At 35.6% G+C, this 18,049-nt stretch overlaps 1 protein-coding gene across 2 annotated transcripts in view; it reads right to left on the bottom strand.

The window, feature by feature from the left end:
- Window positions 1–5,024: 5,024 nt before the first annotated feature.
- LOC138175807 (serine/threonine-protein kinase 38-like) overlaps window positions 5,025–18,049 on the bottom strand; it is a 122,514-nt gene continuing 109,489 nt past the window's right edge. For both annotated transcript variants that reach the window (XM_069106303.1, XM_069106304.1), the window contains exons 10-14: window positions 16,134–16,251; window positions 13,001–13,124; window positions 11,048–11,143; window positions 8,907–8,998; window positions 5,025–8,763 (exon numbers count right to left, since the gene is read on the bottom strand). In XM_069106303.1, coding sequence (XP_068962404.1) covers window positions 8,636–8,763; window positions 8,907–8,998; window positions 11,048–11,143; window positions 13,001–13,124; window positions 16,134–16,251 — 558 coding nt within the window. In that variant the 3' untranslated portion in view covers window positions 5,025–8,635. The remainder of the gene's footprint in view (window positions 8,764–8,906; window positions 8,999–11,047; window positions 11,144–13,000; window positions 13,125–16,133; window positions 16,252–18,049) is intronic.

Below are 18,049 nucleotides of genomic sequence, written 5' to 3'. Positions count from 1 at the left end.
CATCTCTTAATCCCAATTGCCCTGCCTTCCCCCCTCCAACAACAACAACAAAAAAGTCACACTTCATTCCGACACAAGTCAACAAGTCTCCTCCTACAAGAGTATTAAATACCCTCTGCAAGGCATGTGCTCATCTTGCTGGGGGTAGTTGGTGTAGGATTTTTTTGGTCTTGATAGCTATCATATTTACCTAGCAAATTACAATAGTGATAATGTTCGAGTTGAGAAAAATATATAACAACAGTGACATGTCCAAGTCAGGGGGAAATATAGATAGATATAAATGTAGCTTGCTCACTCTATCTATCTATCTATCTATCTATCTATCTATCTATCTATCTATCTATCTATCTATCTATCTATGTATCTATCTATCTTCCTATCTCCTTCTAGATTTTATAAAGCTAGTTATCTAAGCAAATATTTTAAAAACATCTACTTTTTACAAGGCACTGTGCTGGGTATTGGGAACATAAAGACAAAAACAAGTAAAAAGAGGAGGACAGATAGTTAATAGATTGGTGAAGGCTAGAAGTTAGGTTCAATCAATCAATCAACAGACACTAATTAAGGGCTAGGCACTATATTAAGCACTGGAGAAACAAAGAGGCAAAAGACAGTCCCAGCCTTACAATCTAATAGGGGAGACAATGTGTAAACAAATACACACAAAGCAGGGTATGTACAAGGTAAATGGAAAATAATTAACAGAGGAAAGGCAATAGAACTAATCAGGGTTGGAACTTAAAGAAAGTCATCAAGTTTAGCTGCTAGAGAAGAGGAGGGAGAGTGTTTCAGGCATAGGAATCAGCCAGAGAAAATGCCCAGAGCCAAGAGATATGACCTAAGACAATATTTGCACATAACGGGTATTTAATGTTGTGAATTTAAAAGTTTTCATTGGTGCCTTTTTATTGCCCAAAGCAAAAACATAAAAGTGGTGTTTAGATAGCAGGGCCTGGAATCAGCAAATCTTGAGTTCAAATCCAGCCTGATCTGTAAATAGCTGTGTGACCCTGGGCAAGTCACTTAACCCTGTTTGCCTCAGTTTCCTTATTTGTAAAATGAGCTGGAGAAGGAAATGGCAAAGCACTCTACAGGGTGTCCCTAAAGTCTGGACACACAGGAAATCTCATTAACTATGTATATTTGAAATGAATGAAATTTTCAACAATATTTTATTTAATTAACATAAATGAGATTTCATAGGAAGACATAGGAAATGAATAGGAATCTCATTAATATGGAAAATAGTCCCCAATAGCTAATGAAAGCTTTTATTCCATATGAAATTTTCATGGCTAAAATTTATGCTAATTAAATAAAAGGCTGTTGAAAATTTCATTCATTTCATTTCTTGAAAATATGCATAATGAGATTTCCTATGTGTCTAGACCTTAGGGACACCCTGCAGTATCTTTGCCAAGAAAACCCCAAAGAGGTGGATACAACTGAAAGACTGAACAACAAAGACACAAAAACTAAACCTAGATATATAGATTTGGGAGTCACATGCATATTGAGAGAAGAGGGTCCAGGATGGAAGCCTGAGGAATATGCATGCTTAGTGGGTAGGAGGTGGGATGACAATACAACAAAGGAGATTGAGAAGAGGTCAACCAAGAGGAGAATCAGGAGAGTGATGTTTCTTGGAAGCCAAAGGAGGAGATAATATCTTGAAAGAGAGTGAGGTCAATAGTATCAAAAGATAGAGAAAGGACAAGGAGTAAGAAGGGCTGAAGAAAGCTTGAAAAGATTTAATAGATCAACAGACTTAGCTGACCAGTGGTTACCTTGCAGGGAAGTTTCAGTTGAGTGGTGGGTTCAGAAAACAGATAGTAAAGGATCAAGTAGTGAGGAAGTGAGGACAGTGACTCTTTCTAGAAGGCTGACAATGAAAAGGAAGAGATCTAGGATAATAGTTGGTTTTTTTGTTTTTTTTTAAGCAATTGGGGTTAAGTAACTTGCTCAAGGTTACACAGCCAGTTTGTGTGTGTGTGTGTGTGTGTGTGTGTGTGTGTGTGTGTTAAGTATCTGAGGCTGGAACTGATTCCCGACTCTAGGGCTGGCGCTCTTAATCACTGCGCCACCTAACTGCCCCCCCCCCCCGATTTGTTTTGTTTTTTGCTTTTTGGAGGGGGGAAGGCAGGGCAGTTGGGGTTATGTGACTTGCCCAAGGTCACATGGCTAGTAAGTGTTAAGTGTCTGAGGCCACATTTGAACTCAGGTCCTCCTGACTCCAGGGCCAGTGCTCTATTCACTGAACCACCTAGCTGACCCAGGATAACAGTTTCAAAAAAGTTTTTTGGGGGGCCGCCAGGTAGCACAGTGAGTAAGAGCACCGGTTCCAGTGTCGGGATGACCTGGGGATCAAATCCAGGCTCAGACACTTAGCACCCACCCAGAGACACCTGGCCATGTAACCTTGAGCAAGTCACTTAACCCCAACTGTTTAAAAAAAAAAGGTTTTTTTTTGGCATGGTGAATATAATGTATAAGTATAGTGTATAAGTAGAGAATGACTGATGGGGCAAGCTCTTGGCAGAGACAGAAAGATTCAATTCATGTATTGGCTTTTGCAAGAAGGGTTACTTATTAATTTTCAGTTGTTTTTGAATTGTGTCCAATTCCATGACACCATTTAGGGTTTTCTTGACAAAGATACTGATATAGTTTGCCATTTCCTTTTCCAGATGAGGAAACTGAGGCAAACAGGGTTAAGTGACTTGCACATAAGTATCTGAGACTAGATTTGAACTCAGGAAGAAGACAAGTCTTCCTGACTTCAGGCCCAGCACTCTATCCATTTTATCACCTAGCTGTTATTTGTTATTAATATCAAGCATTTATGTAGTACTTTAAAGGTTCTCAAAGCACTTTACAAATATTATCTCATTTTATCCTTACAACAACCCTGGGAGGCGGGTGCTATTTGTCATCCTCACAGAAGAGGGAACTGAGAATACAAAGGTTAAGTGACTTGCGCAGGGTCACACAGCTAATAAGCATGAATATCTGACCTCAGGTCTCCCTGACTCCATGTCTAGGCCTCTATCCACTGTGTCACTTAAGCTTTCCCTAGTGCCCTAGATGTTGGTCTAAATCTAATTTCTGCCAAACTCCTTCTACCAGTAGTTTTTCTTTTGGGGCTTAACAAAGAAAAGGAAGTTGTTATATGCAAATGCTTTTGGACATTGCTTATCTAAGTTGTTCTATTGACCTACTTTTGTGTTGACCAGTACCAAACCCATATCTAATGATTACTCCATTATGTTTGATATATGCTAATATTTCTCCATCATTCCTGTTTTTTTTTCCATTATTTCCCCAGAAAGACCTCGAGTTCCTTTAAATGGATTTTATTTCATCTCCTTATATAAAGTGACCATTTGGCAATTTGATTGCAATAGCATTAAATCTGCAATTTCATTTTAGCACATAGCATATATAGTCATTTTTATTTTATTGGTGCAGTGTAATACTGAAAAATGAGCTGTCAATTATGTCTTCCTTTATCCCAGCAAAAAGCATTTTACAGTCTTATTTACAAAAATTCTGAATGCATTTTGGTATGTTAACCACATCTTCAGTGTTTTCTTATTGCCTGTAAGATAAAAGATAAACCCCTAGCATTCTCACTTTAAATATTCACAATGTGACCAACAGCCTAACATTCTGGAAGTATCTTATATTATCCTCCTTCACATACTATACATTCCAGTTCAACTGTCCAGAAATTGGCATTCTATTTTCTAGCTCTAGTGTTGCACACTCTGTTCCCCTCATGCCTGGAAGGATGAACTCCCTTCTTACCTCTGCCTCTGAGAATCCCCACCTTACCTCAAAGCCTAGTTCAAGTGCTACTTCCTTCCAAAAGTCTTTCTTGATCCCCTGAGCTGTTAATAAGATTTCTTTTGGTAAATTAGTACTGATCTACTGTAATGGTAAGAGAATTTGCAGATCTTTCCTGCCCCTTAATAGAGCTAGGGAATTTGAAGATATTCCCTGCCCCTTAATGGGCCTCACTTGGAGCCCAACAAGAGAAGCTTGCTTGGGGGAGGCTTGTTGTTCAGGAAGGCCTACACCTTTTGTTACTTTGTAATTAGGCAGTGGGTCATGAAGGTTGTAAGGTTCTCTGACCCTGGAGAAGGCTACATGTACCTCTGAGGTGAAGTTTTGCTTTGGGGTTCACTCATGGAAAGAGTTATGTGATTTGGTGAGACGAGACTCTAGGTAGCCATTGAGCCCACTGGCTTTGAAAACCCAGATTCATGCTTCTCTCTCTGGTAACTATGTAACAATCAGACAGCTAGAAGGCCTGTCGGTTGGTTGAATTGTGTTTTTTTTCTGTCTCTATTTTTTGTCTACTTGTAATTTGTTTGTATTTTGTGAAGTTCAGGGTGCTGACTTTTTCCCCTGAACTAAGTGAATGATATATATGTATGATTAAAGTAAGATTGTTAACCCCTTTTGAGTTGTTTTCCTTCAGAAAAGCAGATCAAAGAACTTGTGCTAGCAGTCATCCTGGGTATGCCAGTGTGCTTGCTGCTACAGTCACTTAGCTATTTATATGTCATATTAGTCTATTCTCTTCCCTCTTTTCTTCTCTCTCTATACCTATACTTTACCTTTGGTGATCTTATCCATTTCAATGGTTTTAAGCATTAACTCAATTCAGATGATTCCCAATTCAAATCACCCACCTGAATTCTTCCTTGAGGTCCAGCTTAAAACTGCATTAAGGCTTTTGGAATGGCCGGTGTATACATGTATGTGTACATAAACACACACACAAAACACATGTGTATGTAGGTCCATGCATGTGTGTATACATATCTATGTGATGTTTACATATGTATGTAACTATCCTAAGTGTTATTAGACTATAACTTCCACTATTTTAGTCTTACTGTGAATTATAATTTGAACACATATTTTTTTTCTATAGAGTACAGAAACAGCATAAATTGCCCTCCCCCAAATCCAAGACCAACCCAAAAAAAACCACCATTCATCAGAAGGAGTTTTGTAAACATAGCTTTTTTATTCTTGTCTGACTCTTGAAAAAGAAACTTAAGCCCCACCAAAACCAGCATTTACAAATCTTAGTAACTGAACACAGAACCCAATATTCTGATGATTAGTTTTCTACACAATTGCTAAACTATGTTTTCAGATTGCTTTTTAAAGAATGGAGGTCTATTTTTCTGTTTGTAGCCTTGTTCTTATTTAAAATAACAGTATCACCCTCAAATATTAAACTTTCATAGAAAACTGAAGTATTGCCTCTAGAGGTCTGAATGTCTTTTTATTTAAGTTTATTTTGAGTATTCTCATGTACATCTTTCAGAAATAAGTGCACTTCTAAAGGGAAAAGAAAAAAGACTTTTAAATAAAGGGAAAATATTGGGGTAAGAAGAAAATTATCATCTTGAATTTTTATGGGATTCAGACGAGAGAATGTGTTTAGGGGCACAGGATCTTAGCTTATCAACACAGAGATCTACTTTCTTTGGAAATTGTAAAAAACTGGATAACTGATTTTTTTTTAACCCCAACAACGTGGAATACCAATATTCTGTAGATCTTCCACAGACAAGCATTAAAATAATGGACTTATATATGGAAAAATAGTTTTGAAATATACAGATTTCCAGGAAGATACGTAGGGGTCAAAAACAAAACAAAACAAAAAACAAACCCCATAACATTAGGCTCACATTTTAATTTCATTAATGTTTTATAATGATCTGGTAAGATCAAAAAATGTTTCCAATATTTTACAGTTCTTATTTCCCATCTTCACCAAATAATTTTATTAAAATCAGTTTGCTAAGAAATCACATATATGACTTCTAAGCAATTCAATATTTTCTGACAGCTCTACATTTTGGTAAATTTAAAGGAGATTTAAAGCTGTATTAATAAGAAACGTACATAAAGAAAAATAACATAACTCACTTTAATATAAAGGTGTTTTTTCAATAAAAAAGTCAAAGTCTACATTAAAATCAAGATATCAAGAAATCTGAGTTATACAGTTTTATATATATTTAGGAAAAAAATAATTTATAGTAAAACTTCTGCTAATTCAAAATCGTGGCAAATTTCAAAGCAAGTGCTATTACCCCATTGTTTAGTGTTTTGCCATTTAAATGATGTGGTTGACCTGAAATATGGTACATGTGTAATAGTGAAAATTCAGTCTCAATAGTACTTTGCAAATCACCTGTTGAATCTGCATCATTAATCAAATTGTAGGCTCACAAAGGACAGAGTCTTTAATTGCTTTTAGATAGGCACTTAAGAAATGCTTTTGATGAAATGATCTGATGGATTGTGAATCATCACCCTGTTAACTTGTGTGAAGGTGAGAAAAATGACACACAATAATCTAAACAAAATAAACTTTTTATGACTTCCACTAACAAGCAATTGGAAACATTTCTAGGTTCTTTCCATGAAATAATCTGAAAGAAGCAGGTTTCCTAAATTTTCTGCTTCCTTGAAATTAAAATGAGATAGTGGATATTTCAGCTCCTTTCACTAGACATTACTATTTTATTTGGCCTTCTGAATCTTGAATTAACAACGTTTTACTGTACTAGTTACTAAGGTTAAAAAGGGGAAATTAAGAATTGGATAAGGTTGCAATCTCCTTGAATCTTACCAAAACACCTTTATCCTATTAGGATAGCTCTTTAAAAAACCAGCAGTATCTAGTAAAGAATCCTGGAAGCTGAAAATGTTTATAAAAGGCAGTTACAGCTTTGAAAAATCAGAAAGTTAGTCAAATTGAGATAATCCAAATCAAAATTTTAATAGCTTTCGCCATTAGGACACTCAGTCACATGACCCAGACATGGAAAATAAAGAAGATGAAGTCATGGATGGACATATAGCAGGGGTTCAAATATTGAAACTGAACATTAGGTGGCAAAAGTAAAAGCCAGATGTTCTTGAGACAGATGCGAGGTTACCTAGCAGCAACTGTAAAAGCTTTAAAAATTTTGCATAATGTTCACATGAAATTTTTCCTTTTCAAGAGCAGGAAACCTCCTAAGAGCAAACCATCAGTCTAGATTCTGAAAAAAGGTCAGTTACAATAATTGTACTTGTTGACTGCTTTCATTATTTGGAGACACAAATTATTAGGACATTCTTAGATAACGGATTACTCTTTAACTGTTAGGTCCCTATGAAATGCTAAAACTTCAGATAATCATTTCAAAACTAAAATATAGAGTTATAAAAGATTATCTAACCTTCAGGCAAGACAGATTCACTGGCCACATCATTAGATTCGAGTATGAACTCTTACATTCCCTCCCCCCACCCAATCCTCAAAACCTTGGTCAACATTCACTTCCTGGAACCCATCTACTTAAACCACAGTGATGAAACTAAATGTGAATAATATTGCCCTTGAATAAGTTAACCTCAATCAAAACCCTTTCATGTCTTAATATGTCATTCCCAATGGAAAATAAAAATTCCTCTTAGTCATGAACACCCACTCAATTCAGGATCTTTGGTACATTTGGAGTACAATGACTAATGGCACAATAATACAAGTACTACCAAAGGAGAGACTTCCATTCAATGAACAAAAAAAAATAACAGCTATGATATGTATCAACGTCATCTTTCTGGAAAGCCAAAGTAAAGAGCTCTTGGCATCTCTGCAAGTTCATTATCATGATCAGAAGGTTGACATTTAAAAAAATAGTTTAATAAAAATACACAAATTCTACATACAAGCAGCCCTCATAGTCATTTCTTAAAACCAACTTGATATAATTAAATGAAAATAATGCCATGTTCTCTGTAAAAAAAATCCTTTTGCCTTAAGGAAAGCAACTGGACACTCTCTATCTTCTATGTAATTACATCTCCCTAAGAGTACACAGATAGCTGTGTACAAGTCAACAGTAATTCTGGATGAAAAGTAAATGGATTAGTGTTGTGTTGGAGTGGAGGTGTTGTACTTTCGTATTCGGCTCATAAGCTTGTCACCCTGTATGGTGGAGTCTGCACAATAACTTGATGATAAACCTAATTAACTTTAAATAACCAGTGTATTTCCTATTTCTATTAAAATCATTATTTAAATTGTCTTCATATATGCTCTATGGATGTTTAAACCAATAGGGCAAGTGTTCTAACAACTATGGAAGATGGCTTTTATCTTGATTATCTAAACCCATAAGGTTTGCAAGAAAACAGCAATACTGCACCATGACCTACAGGTTAGCCTATGTTGCTTTAAATGATATGTGTTTCTCCTGAATTGATTAGAAGTGTTACAGTACAAAGCCACAGTACACAGAGGCAGAATGGACGTAATGCGCGAAGGCAGTGCAGTTACAAAGGGATGTACACTCCTTTTATTCCAGTACCTTTGTATAATAAAGTTAACAAAAATAGTCAAATATTAAAAAAAATCCAGCTGGCACTGCCAACTAATTCCTGTAGAAGTCTTAGAAATCCTAATCCTGTAGAATTTCCTCTTGAAGTCGATGAGCACCACCGTCCTTGGGAATATTTATTTCAGTGTATTGTTATCTACGCCAAGCAAGCCTTGGTGATGCAGCTACCTGAGTTCTTTTGGGGTGTGGGCGTATGTGAGTTTCATTCATAATTTCCCAGCTTTCATGTAGGAAGGGATAGAACCACGCTGAGTCAACCCTTCAAACCGCTTATAGGTATAATTGAGAAAAACCCAGTCTTTGGATTTGTAGTCTGGTTCTGTGGTATTTGGCACTGCAAAACAGAGACAACAAGTTAACCACCTACAAAGGAATTCCAAAGAACTTTTACAATGAAAGATAGGAGCGACAAGGAGAATAAACACATTTCTATAGTGTTTATAATCAAGAAAAGTTCAAAGTGGCATTTTCTCTTACCTGGTTGTAAGATATCAGATTCAGGAAATTCATCAAAATTTGATGTATCATCAATGCTTTTGATTTCTATGGGAATTGCAGCTGGCCTCTCCCTACACATGCCAAAGAAGAGCATTAAGCAGCTGTAGTAAACATTAATTTACTTTCAGTTGCCCATTAACTAAAAAAATCCCACTCAGAAATTCTGCATGCTGTTCTCTGGGCATTACAAAAGACTAACAGAGGCATTAGAAGATCTGTGTTGGATATCCATCATCTGTATGATAGGATTAATTAGCTAAATGTATTTTAAATTTGTAATTTAAAATAAAAGACTTTATTTGCTTGACACTATTAGCTCAATTCTATCATATACTCTATTTTCATAACTGCTGTCCCATTCCTACCTCCTGCCAAGGAAGGAAAGGAAAGAATGGACGAAGAAGGTAATAAATTGACAGCAAAATCAGATAATCTTTTATCTAGACAATGTCTAATTGTGCTTGTGTCCTGTCTGGTATTAAATAGTGGAGTATTCCACTTGAATAGTTCCAACTTGATTTAGCCGAGATTAGAACATTCTGTTATCCAGAAAGTGATCAGAAGTGATCACTTGATAGTGGTCTTTTCATTACCCCCTCTATAGGGGGAGAGGGTAGTATAGTGGAAAGATAAATGGAATTGCAACATTAAAAAAGAAACTGAATGCATCAGTTTGTTAAAAATGCAAACTTTTTTTTTGCTTTTTGGAGGGCAATTGGAGTTAAATGACTTGCCCAAGGTCACATGGCTAGTTTTTGTGTTAAGTGTCTGAGGCTGGATTTGAACCCAGGTCCTCCTGACTTCAGGGCCAGTGCTCTATTCACTGCATCACCTAGTCTCCCAAAATGCAAACTTCTAATGTGGAAATATGTTTAATATGATTGAACATGTATAGCCTATATCACAGATTACATGCCATCTTGGGGAGGGAGGAAAATTTAGAACTCAAAATCTTATAAAAGTGAATACTGAAAACTAAAAATAAATAAATAAAACTAAGATATCAGAAAAATTACAATAAATAAAATTTTAAAATTATAAGGGACTAAGAAAAATAAAAATGCAAATCTATAGAGCGTAGATGGAGGGAAAGAATTTGGAACTGAATATAAAACTGAATTAAAGAAATGAAACAGGAAAGCAAAATGCAAACTTGATGCCTATATCTGGCAAAGAACCCTTTAGTCCAGCCACCTCACTCTACAGATGAGGCCTATGGAAGTTAAATGACTTGCCCAAGGTAACACAGGTAAGGGAAAATCAGAGGAAGGATTTGAACACAGGTCCCTCTAGGTAGTAGATCCAGTGTTCTATCCATTGTATATTTCAGCAGCCATGCAGATTAGGATAAAAGAAAGTGATTAGGTCCTCATGTTATCTATATAAGCCAGCCTCCTGTCATATGAAACAAGTTATACTATATATTTTAAAATGAGTAAAATTTAACTCTCTTTAGTTCTATACCATTAACTCTTTCTAATCCTATGCACATGTCTCTGAAAGGTAGAAGAAAAGTATCTTTAATCTTTTCCTCCAGAATTTTCCACATTGGTTTTAACAGCAAGAGTCATAATGTAGTAAAATGATGACAATATTTTAGTTAAATATTAAACTGAAACCAATAATTCATGGTGAGGGAAGAATAATAAGCAAATTAATCTAAAGTGTTTCCAGTTGTCTTTTTTACTTCATGTTTAAATGAGATTTTATCTTTATATATAGACAGAAGCATCTAATGAACTCATCACCCTGATGAAAAATAGTTACTATCACATCTAAATATATTTTCATGTATTAATAGTTTTTAATGAAGCAGAAGTCCTTACTTTGATCAATAAAAATAGCTCTGAATAGAAAAAGTTCAACAGAGGCACAATTATATGTTTTCAAATTGTTTGATACATGAATCTAGTCAATTAGCTTTAATCTGCATATTCTAATATGAATGTAATCATGAAAAGTGTATTTAATGTTTTAAAAATATACTAATATCTACTACCTCAATGAAATTATTCTTATCTTGGTTCTTACAGGATATAATCAAACTGATTGTTAGGGTTTATTAATTTTTTTTAACTTTTAACTTTTTTTATCCTGTCATATATGTTGGATGGACATACCTGATGTGTCCCCAATCTACTCCTTCAAAAAAGGGATGATCCTTGATTTCCTCTATTCCACTGTTTCCAATTCTATTTTCTGAATCAATACAGAATCTACAATATGGAAGCAAGCTATTAGCATAACAATCAAGACAACTTCAAAGAAGTCATTACTGAATCAGATATTTGAAATACTTCATCTTTAGTTAATAAGCAGAAAATAATTCTACATTTGTAAATTTTGAGGAAAAGCAAGTATGTTTTTCTACACCTAGAGGTGTTCAGCAAATGATTTCTGAGTGAATGGGTAGATGAAATAGGCTACAGAAATTGGTAACAAGCAATTACAACAATTTACCATTTTCCTTCTCTTCTTATGAGTTTGGGTCACAGTCCTACAGGGATACAATTTTCTACAATAATGCTCTTTTGCTTTCTTTGTATTTCCTTCCAAATTTAATTATTTTCCTGATTTTTGAATAAATATTTATTTTTCTCTCCTCATTTATCTCCAAACAATATAAAGAAAAATAAACCCTCATAATAAATATACATAGCTGAACAGAACAAAACTTCTTCTTTTGTCATCTTTGCCAATCTAATAGATGTGAGGCTGAACCTCAGAATTGCTTTAATTTGCATTTCTCTAATTATTAGTGATTAAAGGATTTTTTTTTAATATGGCTATTGATAGCTAGGATTACTTCCTTTAAAACTGCCTATTTATATCCTTTTGCCATTTATTTGAACTAATTCCTTACATATTTTGGATATGAGACCTTTAACACAGAAACTTATTGAAAAGATTTTTTTCCACAATCATTTATTCCCCTTTAATTTTAACTGCACTGGTTTTGTTTGTTTAAAAAAAAAAACAACCCCAACAACTCTTAATTTTACACAAACAAAACTGTCCATTTTAACTTTAGTTGTCCTCTCTATCCCTTGTTTGGTCCTGAACTTTTTCAGATCTATAAATCTGACAGCCAATGTCTTCTGTGCTCACTGAATTTGTTTATATGTGTTATTTTACATGTAAGTCATATATTCATTTGGAGTTTATTCTGGTACACAGTGTAAAGGTTGGTCTATACCTGATCTCTGCCAGATTGCTTTCCACTTTTCACAGCAGTTTTCCCCAAAGAGTGAGAGCAACAGACATTAATTACATCTTATAATACTATTTCCCAACTCAGCATATAAGAGAATAAGAACTTCTACCCATGTCTGCAATTTGCCCTGATTGGTGGTTGCTTCGGTTGCTCAATGCATCTAGGCCTGGGTTCCAGCCATTCTTCGCTTCTTTCTGTGGCCATCTTTCCATTAGTGGCCACACTGGGTGTATATGCCCTGTCCCCCCTACCTACTCTCCTCTCCCCCACAGTCATTCCTGTTCTATAACCATAATCAAATCAACTCTGTCACTGCTCCTAGAAAGAGTGTATATCAATCTAATTCCTTATGGTGTCCCCTATGGTATCATGCTTGCAACCTCCCAAACCAAAAATATCCTTCCCTCTTCACCACTCTCTTATATGCACTGTCTCCCCCATTAGATTGGAAAGTATATGCATTATTTCCCATGAAGCTGAAAGCTTCTTGAGGGTAGAGACCGTCTTTGCTTTTGTAGCTGTATACAGTGTATACTTGGCTCTTAAGAGATGATTATTCATTCATTATTTCTTTCTTTCATGAGATTATACATATTTGAAACATCACTGCTCTTTACCATCCTAATTAAGAGTTGTTAATCTTGAAATTATTAAAATCTTGAAAATTAATTAACTGAAAATCAATAATCTTAAAATTATTTTTAAAAAGATCAGGTTGTTCTTGAAAGTATAGTACATTCTTTATCACTATGTTTTAAATCTCAATTAGAATTGCTGAAAAAATTAAAATATCTTGCTCCATTTTAATCACACATCTTTAAGATTCCATTGGGTCATTTATATGGATTTAGGCACTAACCTGAGAATTAGGTCCTTAGCTTTTTCTGATATAGGTACTTCTGGAGGAAATACTAGAGTTTCTTTCCAGTTCATAACTTTCCTGTAAGTTTCTTGTGGTGTTTCAGAACAGAATGGTGGATATCCTACATAGCAAAGACAACAAAGTTTCATTTGATTTTTTGATCAAACATAGTAAGAACTGTATAAACCATGGCACGTGGGAAGGGAGATTAGGCCTAATCTACTTGGCTCTGTAAGGCAGAAGCAACTTTGATGTACAAATCCTTAGTGCTAACTTTGATTCATTTCTGGTTTTCTTCTCACATACACTTAGTTTTCTAAATCCTTCCAATTCTACATTTTTGATATTTCTTACATCTGGTTCCTTCTATTCCCACTGGACTCACATCAAGACGGGCACTTCCTTGCTACCTTCCCACATTATTTTAACCACTTACTAACAGCTTTCTTTCTTTGCTTTCCCCTTTAATCCAATCCTTCTTATACAATGCCAGCCATATTTAACGTCTTAACTACAGCTCTGCTTACCTTACTTTTTGCTAAAAACCTATTGTCTCTGAGTTAAAACTTCTCTGCCTTCTCTGTTCTGGTACATTAAAGTCCCTCTATGATCTGTTACTATTCTATCTTTTTAGTCTTATGCTAAACCGCTCCCCTTTACTTCCTCTCCACTGAATCTAAAACACACCTCTCTCAGTCCCAAGTATGCAATTGCTACCCATCCACCAAAGACCATCTTAAATACCTCCTAATCAAAGATACTTCCTCTGATTGCCTCAGTTAGAAATGATCTTTACTCCACTGACATTAATATGTCACTTTGTTATAACTGCTATCATGAATTTAACATGCATTATTTTACATTTATTTTACAAAGATTATATGTATCAAATTCTCTGACTAGATTATGAATTCCACGAGGTCAGGGCTGCATCTTATCTAAGTTCAGAATCTTTCTTAGTCCTTAGTGTAGTGATCTGCACCCATCTATTACTTAAGAAATGTTTGCTGAATTGAATCAATAGAATTTCAGAGGTAGTAGGAACCTTAGGGGTTATTTAGTTCCACTTTTCTTAAGCAGCTCTCTACAAGATCTCAGATAAACGGTTAATCTGGTTTACTGCTTGTCTACAAGAAAAGCATGAAATTTGGAGTCAAGAAAACTGAATTCTAGTCCCAGTCTGAAGACTATCTCTGTGACAATGGGCAAGCCAAACAGCCAGCATTTATTAAGTACCTTCTAGGTTCCAGGAACTGTAGTTGCTTTCAGGGAGCATATGTTCTGCTGAATGTTACATAAGCTCTTAACCCCAGTTTCATTGTCTGTAAAATGGTGGTAAGAATGCTTTAACTTATGTCTCTCCTGACCAAGAGATGTTGGACACTCAGCAGATAATGAGGCATATATATCTGGACACAGACAATGTGGGAGCATATTTTTTAACTATGTGTATTTATTGCAAGAGTTTTCTTTTCTTTTGTCAGTGGTGGGTGATCAGGGAAAGTGTTATGATGACCTCTCAAAAAGAGAAAAAAGAAAGAAAAGAAGGTCATGGAAGCGCTTTTTTTAAGTGCAGAGAAGAGAACAGAAGGAAGGCCAGAAGGAAGCACAAACAGAAGACCTTTGAAACTTACATGTTAAATTTATTATGTGCTAAAAAAAGGAAAGGCAAGCTGCAGGTGATAGAAATTCAGAGTTTTATGTTCAATGCTCTTTTCTTGTTCTACTTTGCATATGGCAACGGTCATTTCATTTTGTCTGTGCATTTCAGAATAAAACAATTTTGAAAATACTTCCACTACCTTGAGGGGTTTTTGTGAGGAAAGTAAATGATGTATTGCTGTTGCAGCTGGGATTCAAACTTTATTATTATTATTATTAAATAATGAAATAATATTTGAGAAAAACTTAGCACAGTAGGTGCTTTTAAAAAATGCTTGTTTCCTTCCTTATTAAACACCTACCACTTACAAGGTTATGCAAGAACTGGGGCTACAAAGACAAAAGGAAAATGGTTCCTTTCCTCATGGAGCTTACATTTTATCGATGGGATACAGCACATACACAAATAAACACATATAAGGTATGAAGGGGTAAAGAAGGACTCAAGGCACTCTAGTCACTGGGCAGAGAGAAGGAGACATGATTTTCTGCTGAGGGGATCAGGGAAGGTGGTATCTGAGCTTAATCTTGAAGAAAGGTAAGGATGGAGCCCACGTGGGCACATGTAAACAGGGAGTGATGTGTTGAATTTGGAGAAAAGCTAATAGACCAATTTGACAAGAACAGAAAGAGTGTGTGTGTGTGATAGTCAGTAAAGTGAAATAAGGCATAAAAGTAAAGTTGGGGACATACTGTAGGAGGCATTCTCATTTTGTCCTAGAGGGGAACAGGTAGCCACTGAGGGATCAGTAAATGATGCCTTCAATCCCTGCTAACTATAGGATTCTTTGGACTATAAGATATAACACAACTCAATGTGTTTTAAAACAGAATAGGTACTAGGGGACACACATATATAAATAAAAGTTTAATTATATAAGATAGGGATTAGACCCATCATTTCAATGGTATGAATGCTTGCTCACTTGACTTGATTTGACTATAGAGAATTCCCAGATAAGAAAGTTTCCTTTACCAATGTAGTTTATCACCTTCTCTGCAACATATAGTCTTAGAGATATAGCCTAAAGCACCTAGCAGTTAAATGACTTGCCCAGGGTCACACAGCCAGTATGTACCAGAAGCAGCCTTAAACTCAAGTGTTCCTGGCCTTGAGGTTGGCTCTCTATCCATGATACCACTTTGCCTCTCAAAGTATTTAAAGGATTTTTTAGAAGTATTCCTATCTCCATTTTACTACAATGATTGTATAAACATCTTCCTAAACTCTATACTCAGAAAAACATATTTAATTATATGAAAACATATTTAAATATGTTGAAAACATGCATATCCCAAGCTTCCATTATTATTTTACCATGAACAAAAGTAGAATTAACAACTTTCTAAAAACAAAACACAAAACCATAAGTGATATATAATGGTGACTATGAATATTGTATGTTCTGTCAGAGCCCCTTAAGAACATTTATGTACTGTAGATTGAAATTAATAATGAAAGTCATACCTATTAGCATTTCATACATAATCACTCCCAAAGACCACCAGTCACACAATTTGTTGTACCCAGTCTGCATGAATACTTCTGGAGCAATGTAATCTGGAGTTCCAACTGTGGAATATGCCTGAAAGAGAATACTTTGTCAAAGATACACTAACAATATTCTTTGAAAGTTCTATATGTGAATTGGAATAAGTATTATTTGAAATGAAAAGCATATATCAATCCTTCCAACCAAGATCTACTTTTTAAAAGGCACTATATGTTAGGGTATCTAGAATTCAAAGATGAAAGACAATAGAGTCTGGGCACCCAAAGAGAGGGGATGTAACACAAACAAGATAAAAAGGATATAATGTAAAATGTGATAAGGGCAAATGAGAAGCTCAAAGTGCTCTTGAAAAATGTGAACATAAAGGGGATCATTTTTATCTGGGGTGAGAAGAAAGTGGGAATCAGGAAGGCATTGGGGAAGAAGTGGAATCCAAATTGGGTCTTGGAGAAAAAGAGGAAAAGATTTCAACAGGAAGAGAATAGGAGGGAGTGTGATCTAAGCATGGGACACAACCCATGAGAAAATGGAGTGTTTGGAAAGAGATTTGCAAACAGCTAGCAGTTTGGCCTGATGTGAAATGACTTAAAAATAATTTATGATTTTTAAAAAAAAAGTTAGGTGAAGTTGAATATGAAATACAGCTGAAAACATATAAGTCGGAGGTAAGTTTCTCAAATGATTTTGTATTTTATTCCAGAGGCAATAGGAAGGCATGAAAAATTTTGAGCAGCGAGTGATATAGTTAGATTTGGGCATGAAGATTATTTTGGCGCGTGTGAAGGATAAACTAGAGATGAAAAACAAGGCAGGGCAGAGAAACCATCTAGGATCCTATATGAATGGTCTAGAGCCTTAACTAAGAGGTTAGAATTATTAATAAAAAGGAGAGGACAGATGCCAAAGATTCTGTGGGATCAGTATCAGTATAAGTTGGTGACTGAGTAGTAGTTGAAGATGAGCAGAGAAGAGTGAAGGTTGATCCTGATGCTTTGAATGTGGGTGACTAGTAAGATAGTGTGCCAATAACAGAAATAAGCTGTTAGCAAATTTAAGCATAGAGAGGGGGAGTACAATTAGGGACTTTCTCATTGAAACATCAGGAGGGCAGTTGGCAATGCAGAATTGGTGCTCAGGAGAGAAACTGGGGCTAGATAAATAGACTCAGAAGTCATCTGCATAGGACTTCAGTTGGCAATTCCTCATGCCTTTGGCTGTTAGCATTCTTTTTTTCAAATTATCTTGTATTGGGGCAGCTAGATGGCACAGTGAATAGAGCACTGGCCCTAGAGTCAGGAGGAGCTGAGTTCAAATCCGCCTGAGAAACTTAACACTTACTGTGTGACCTTGGGCAAGTCATTTAACCCCAATTGCCCTGCATTTCCCCCCTCCAAAAAGCAAAAAGAAAAATCAAATTATCTTACATTTACACTCATCTGGGCACACATTTTATCCTCTCTGTAGAACTGAAACTTCTTTTTTCCTTTCTGTCTTTGTATCTCAGGTACAGTGACATGTGTATTATTAGGGGCTTTAAAATGCTTGTGAAATTAAAGTCACTTCTTTTTAAGCCATGGAGTAGAGAAAAAAGTGTAGAGAAAAACAAAAGAGAAGTCTGAAGATAGATCCTTAGAGGACACACATGTTTAGGAGACAGGAAAAGAAAGATAAACTACAGAAGGAAATAGAGGAGTGTTTGGCTAGGTCAGTAGCCAGCAATATCAGAACCACTATAAAAGGAGAAAATGTTAAGAAAGAGGGTGGTCAGCTGTATCAACCTCTGCCACAAAGTGCCAAAGAGGATGAGTGCAGTTAACAGAAATAGGGAAGTGAGGCTGGATGACGACTTTGGGGAGTGAGAGTACTTTTA

This window comes from Petaurus breviceps, unplaced genomic scaffold, assembly GCF_028583685.1.
Source record: "Petaurus breviceps papuanus isolate PSGF00001 unplaced genomic scaffold, PetGlider_PUasm1.0 79, whole genome shotgun sequence".
NCBI classification, from domain to species: domain Eukaryota; kingdom Metazoa; phylum Chordata; class Mammalia; order Diprotodontia; family Petauridae; genus Petaurus; species Petaurus breviceps.
The sequence above is the reverse complement of the archived record's forward strand: the minus strand, read 5'-3'. Positions and strand labels throughout refer to the sequence as shown.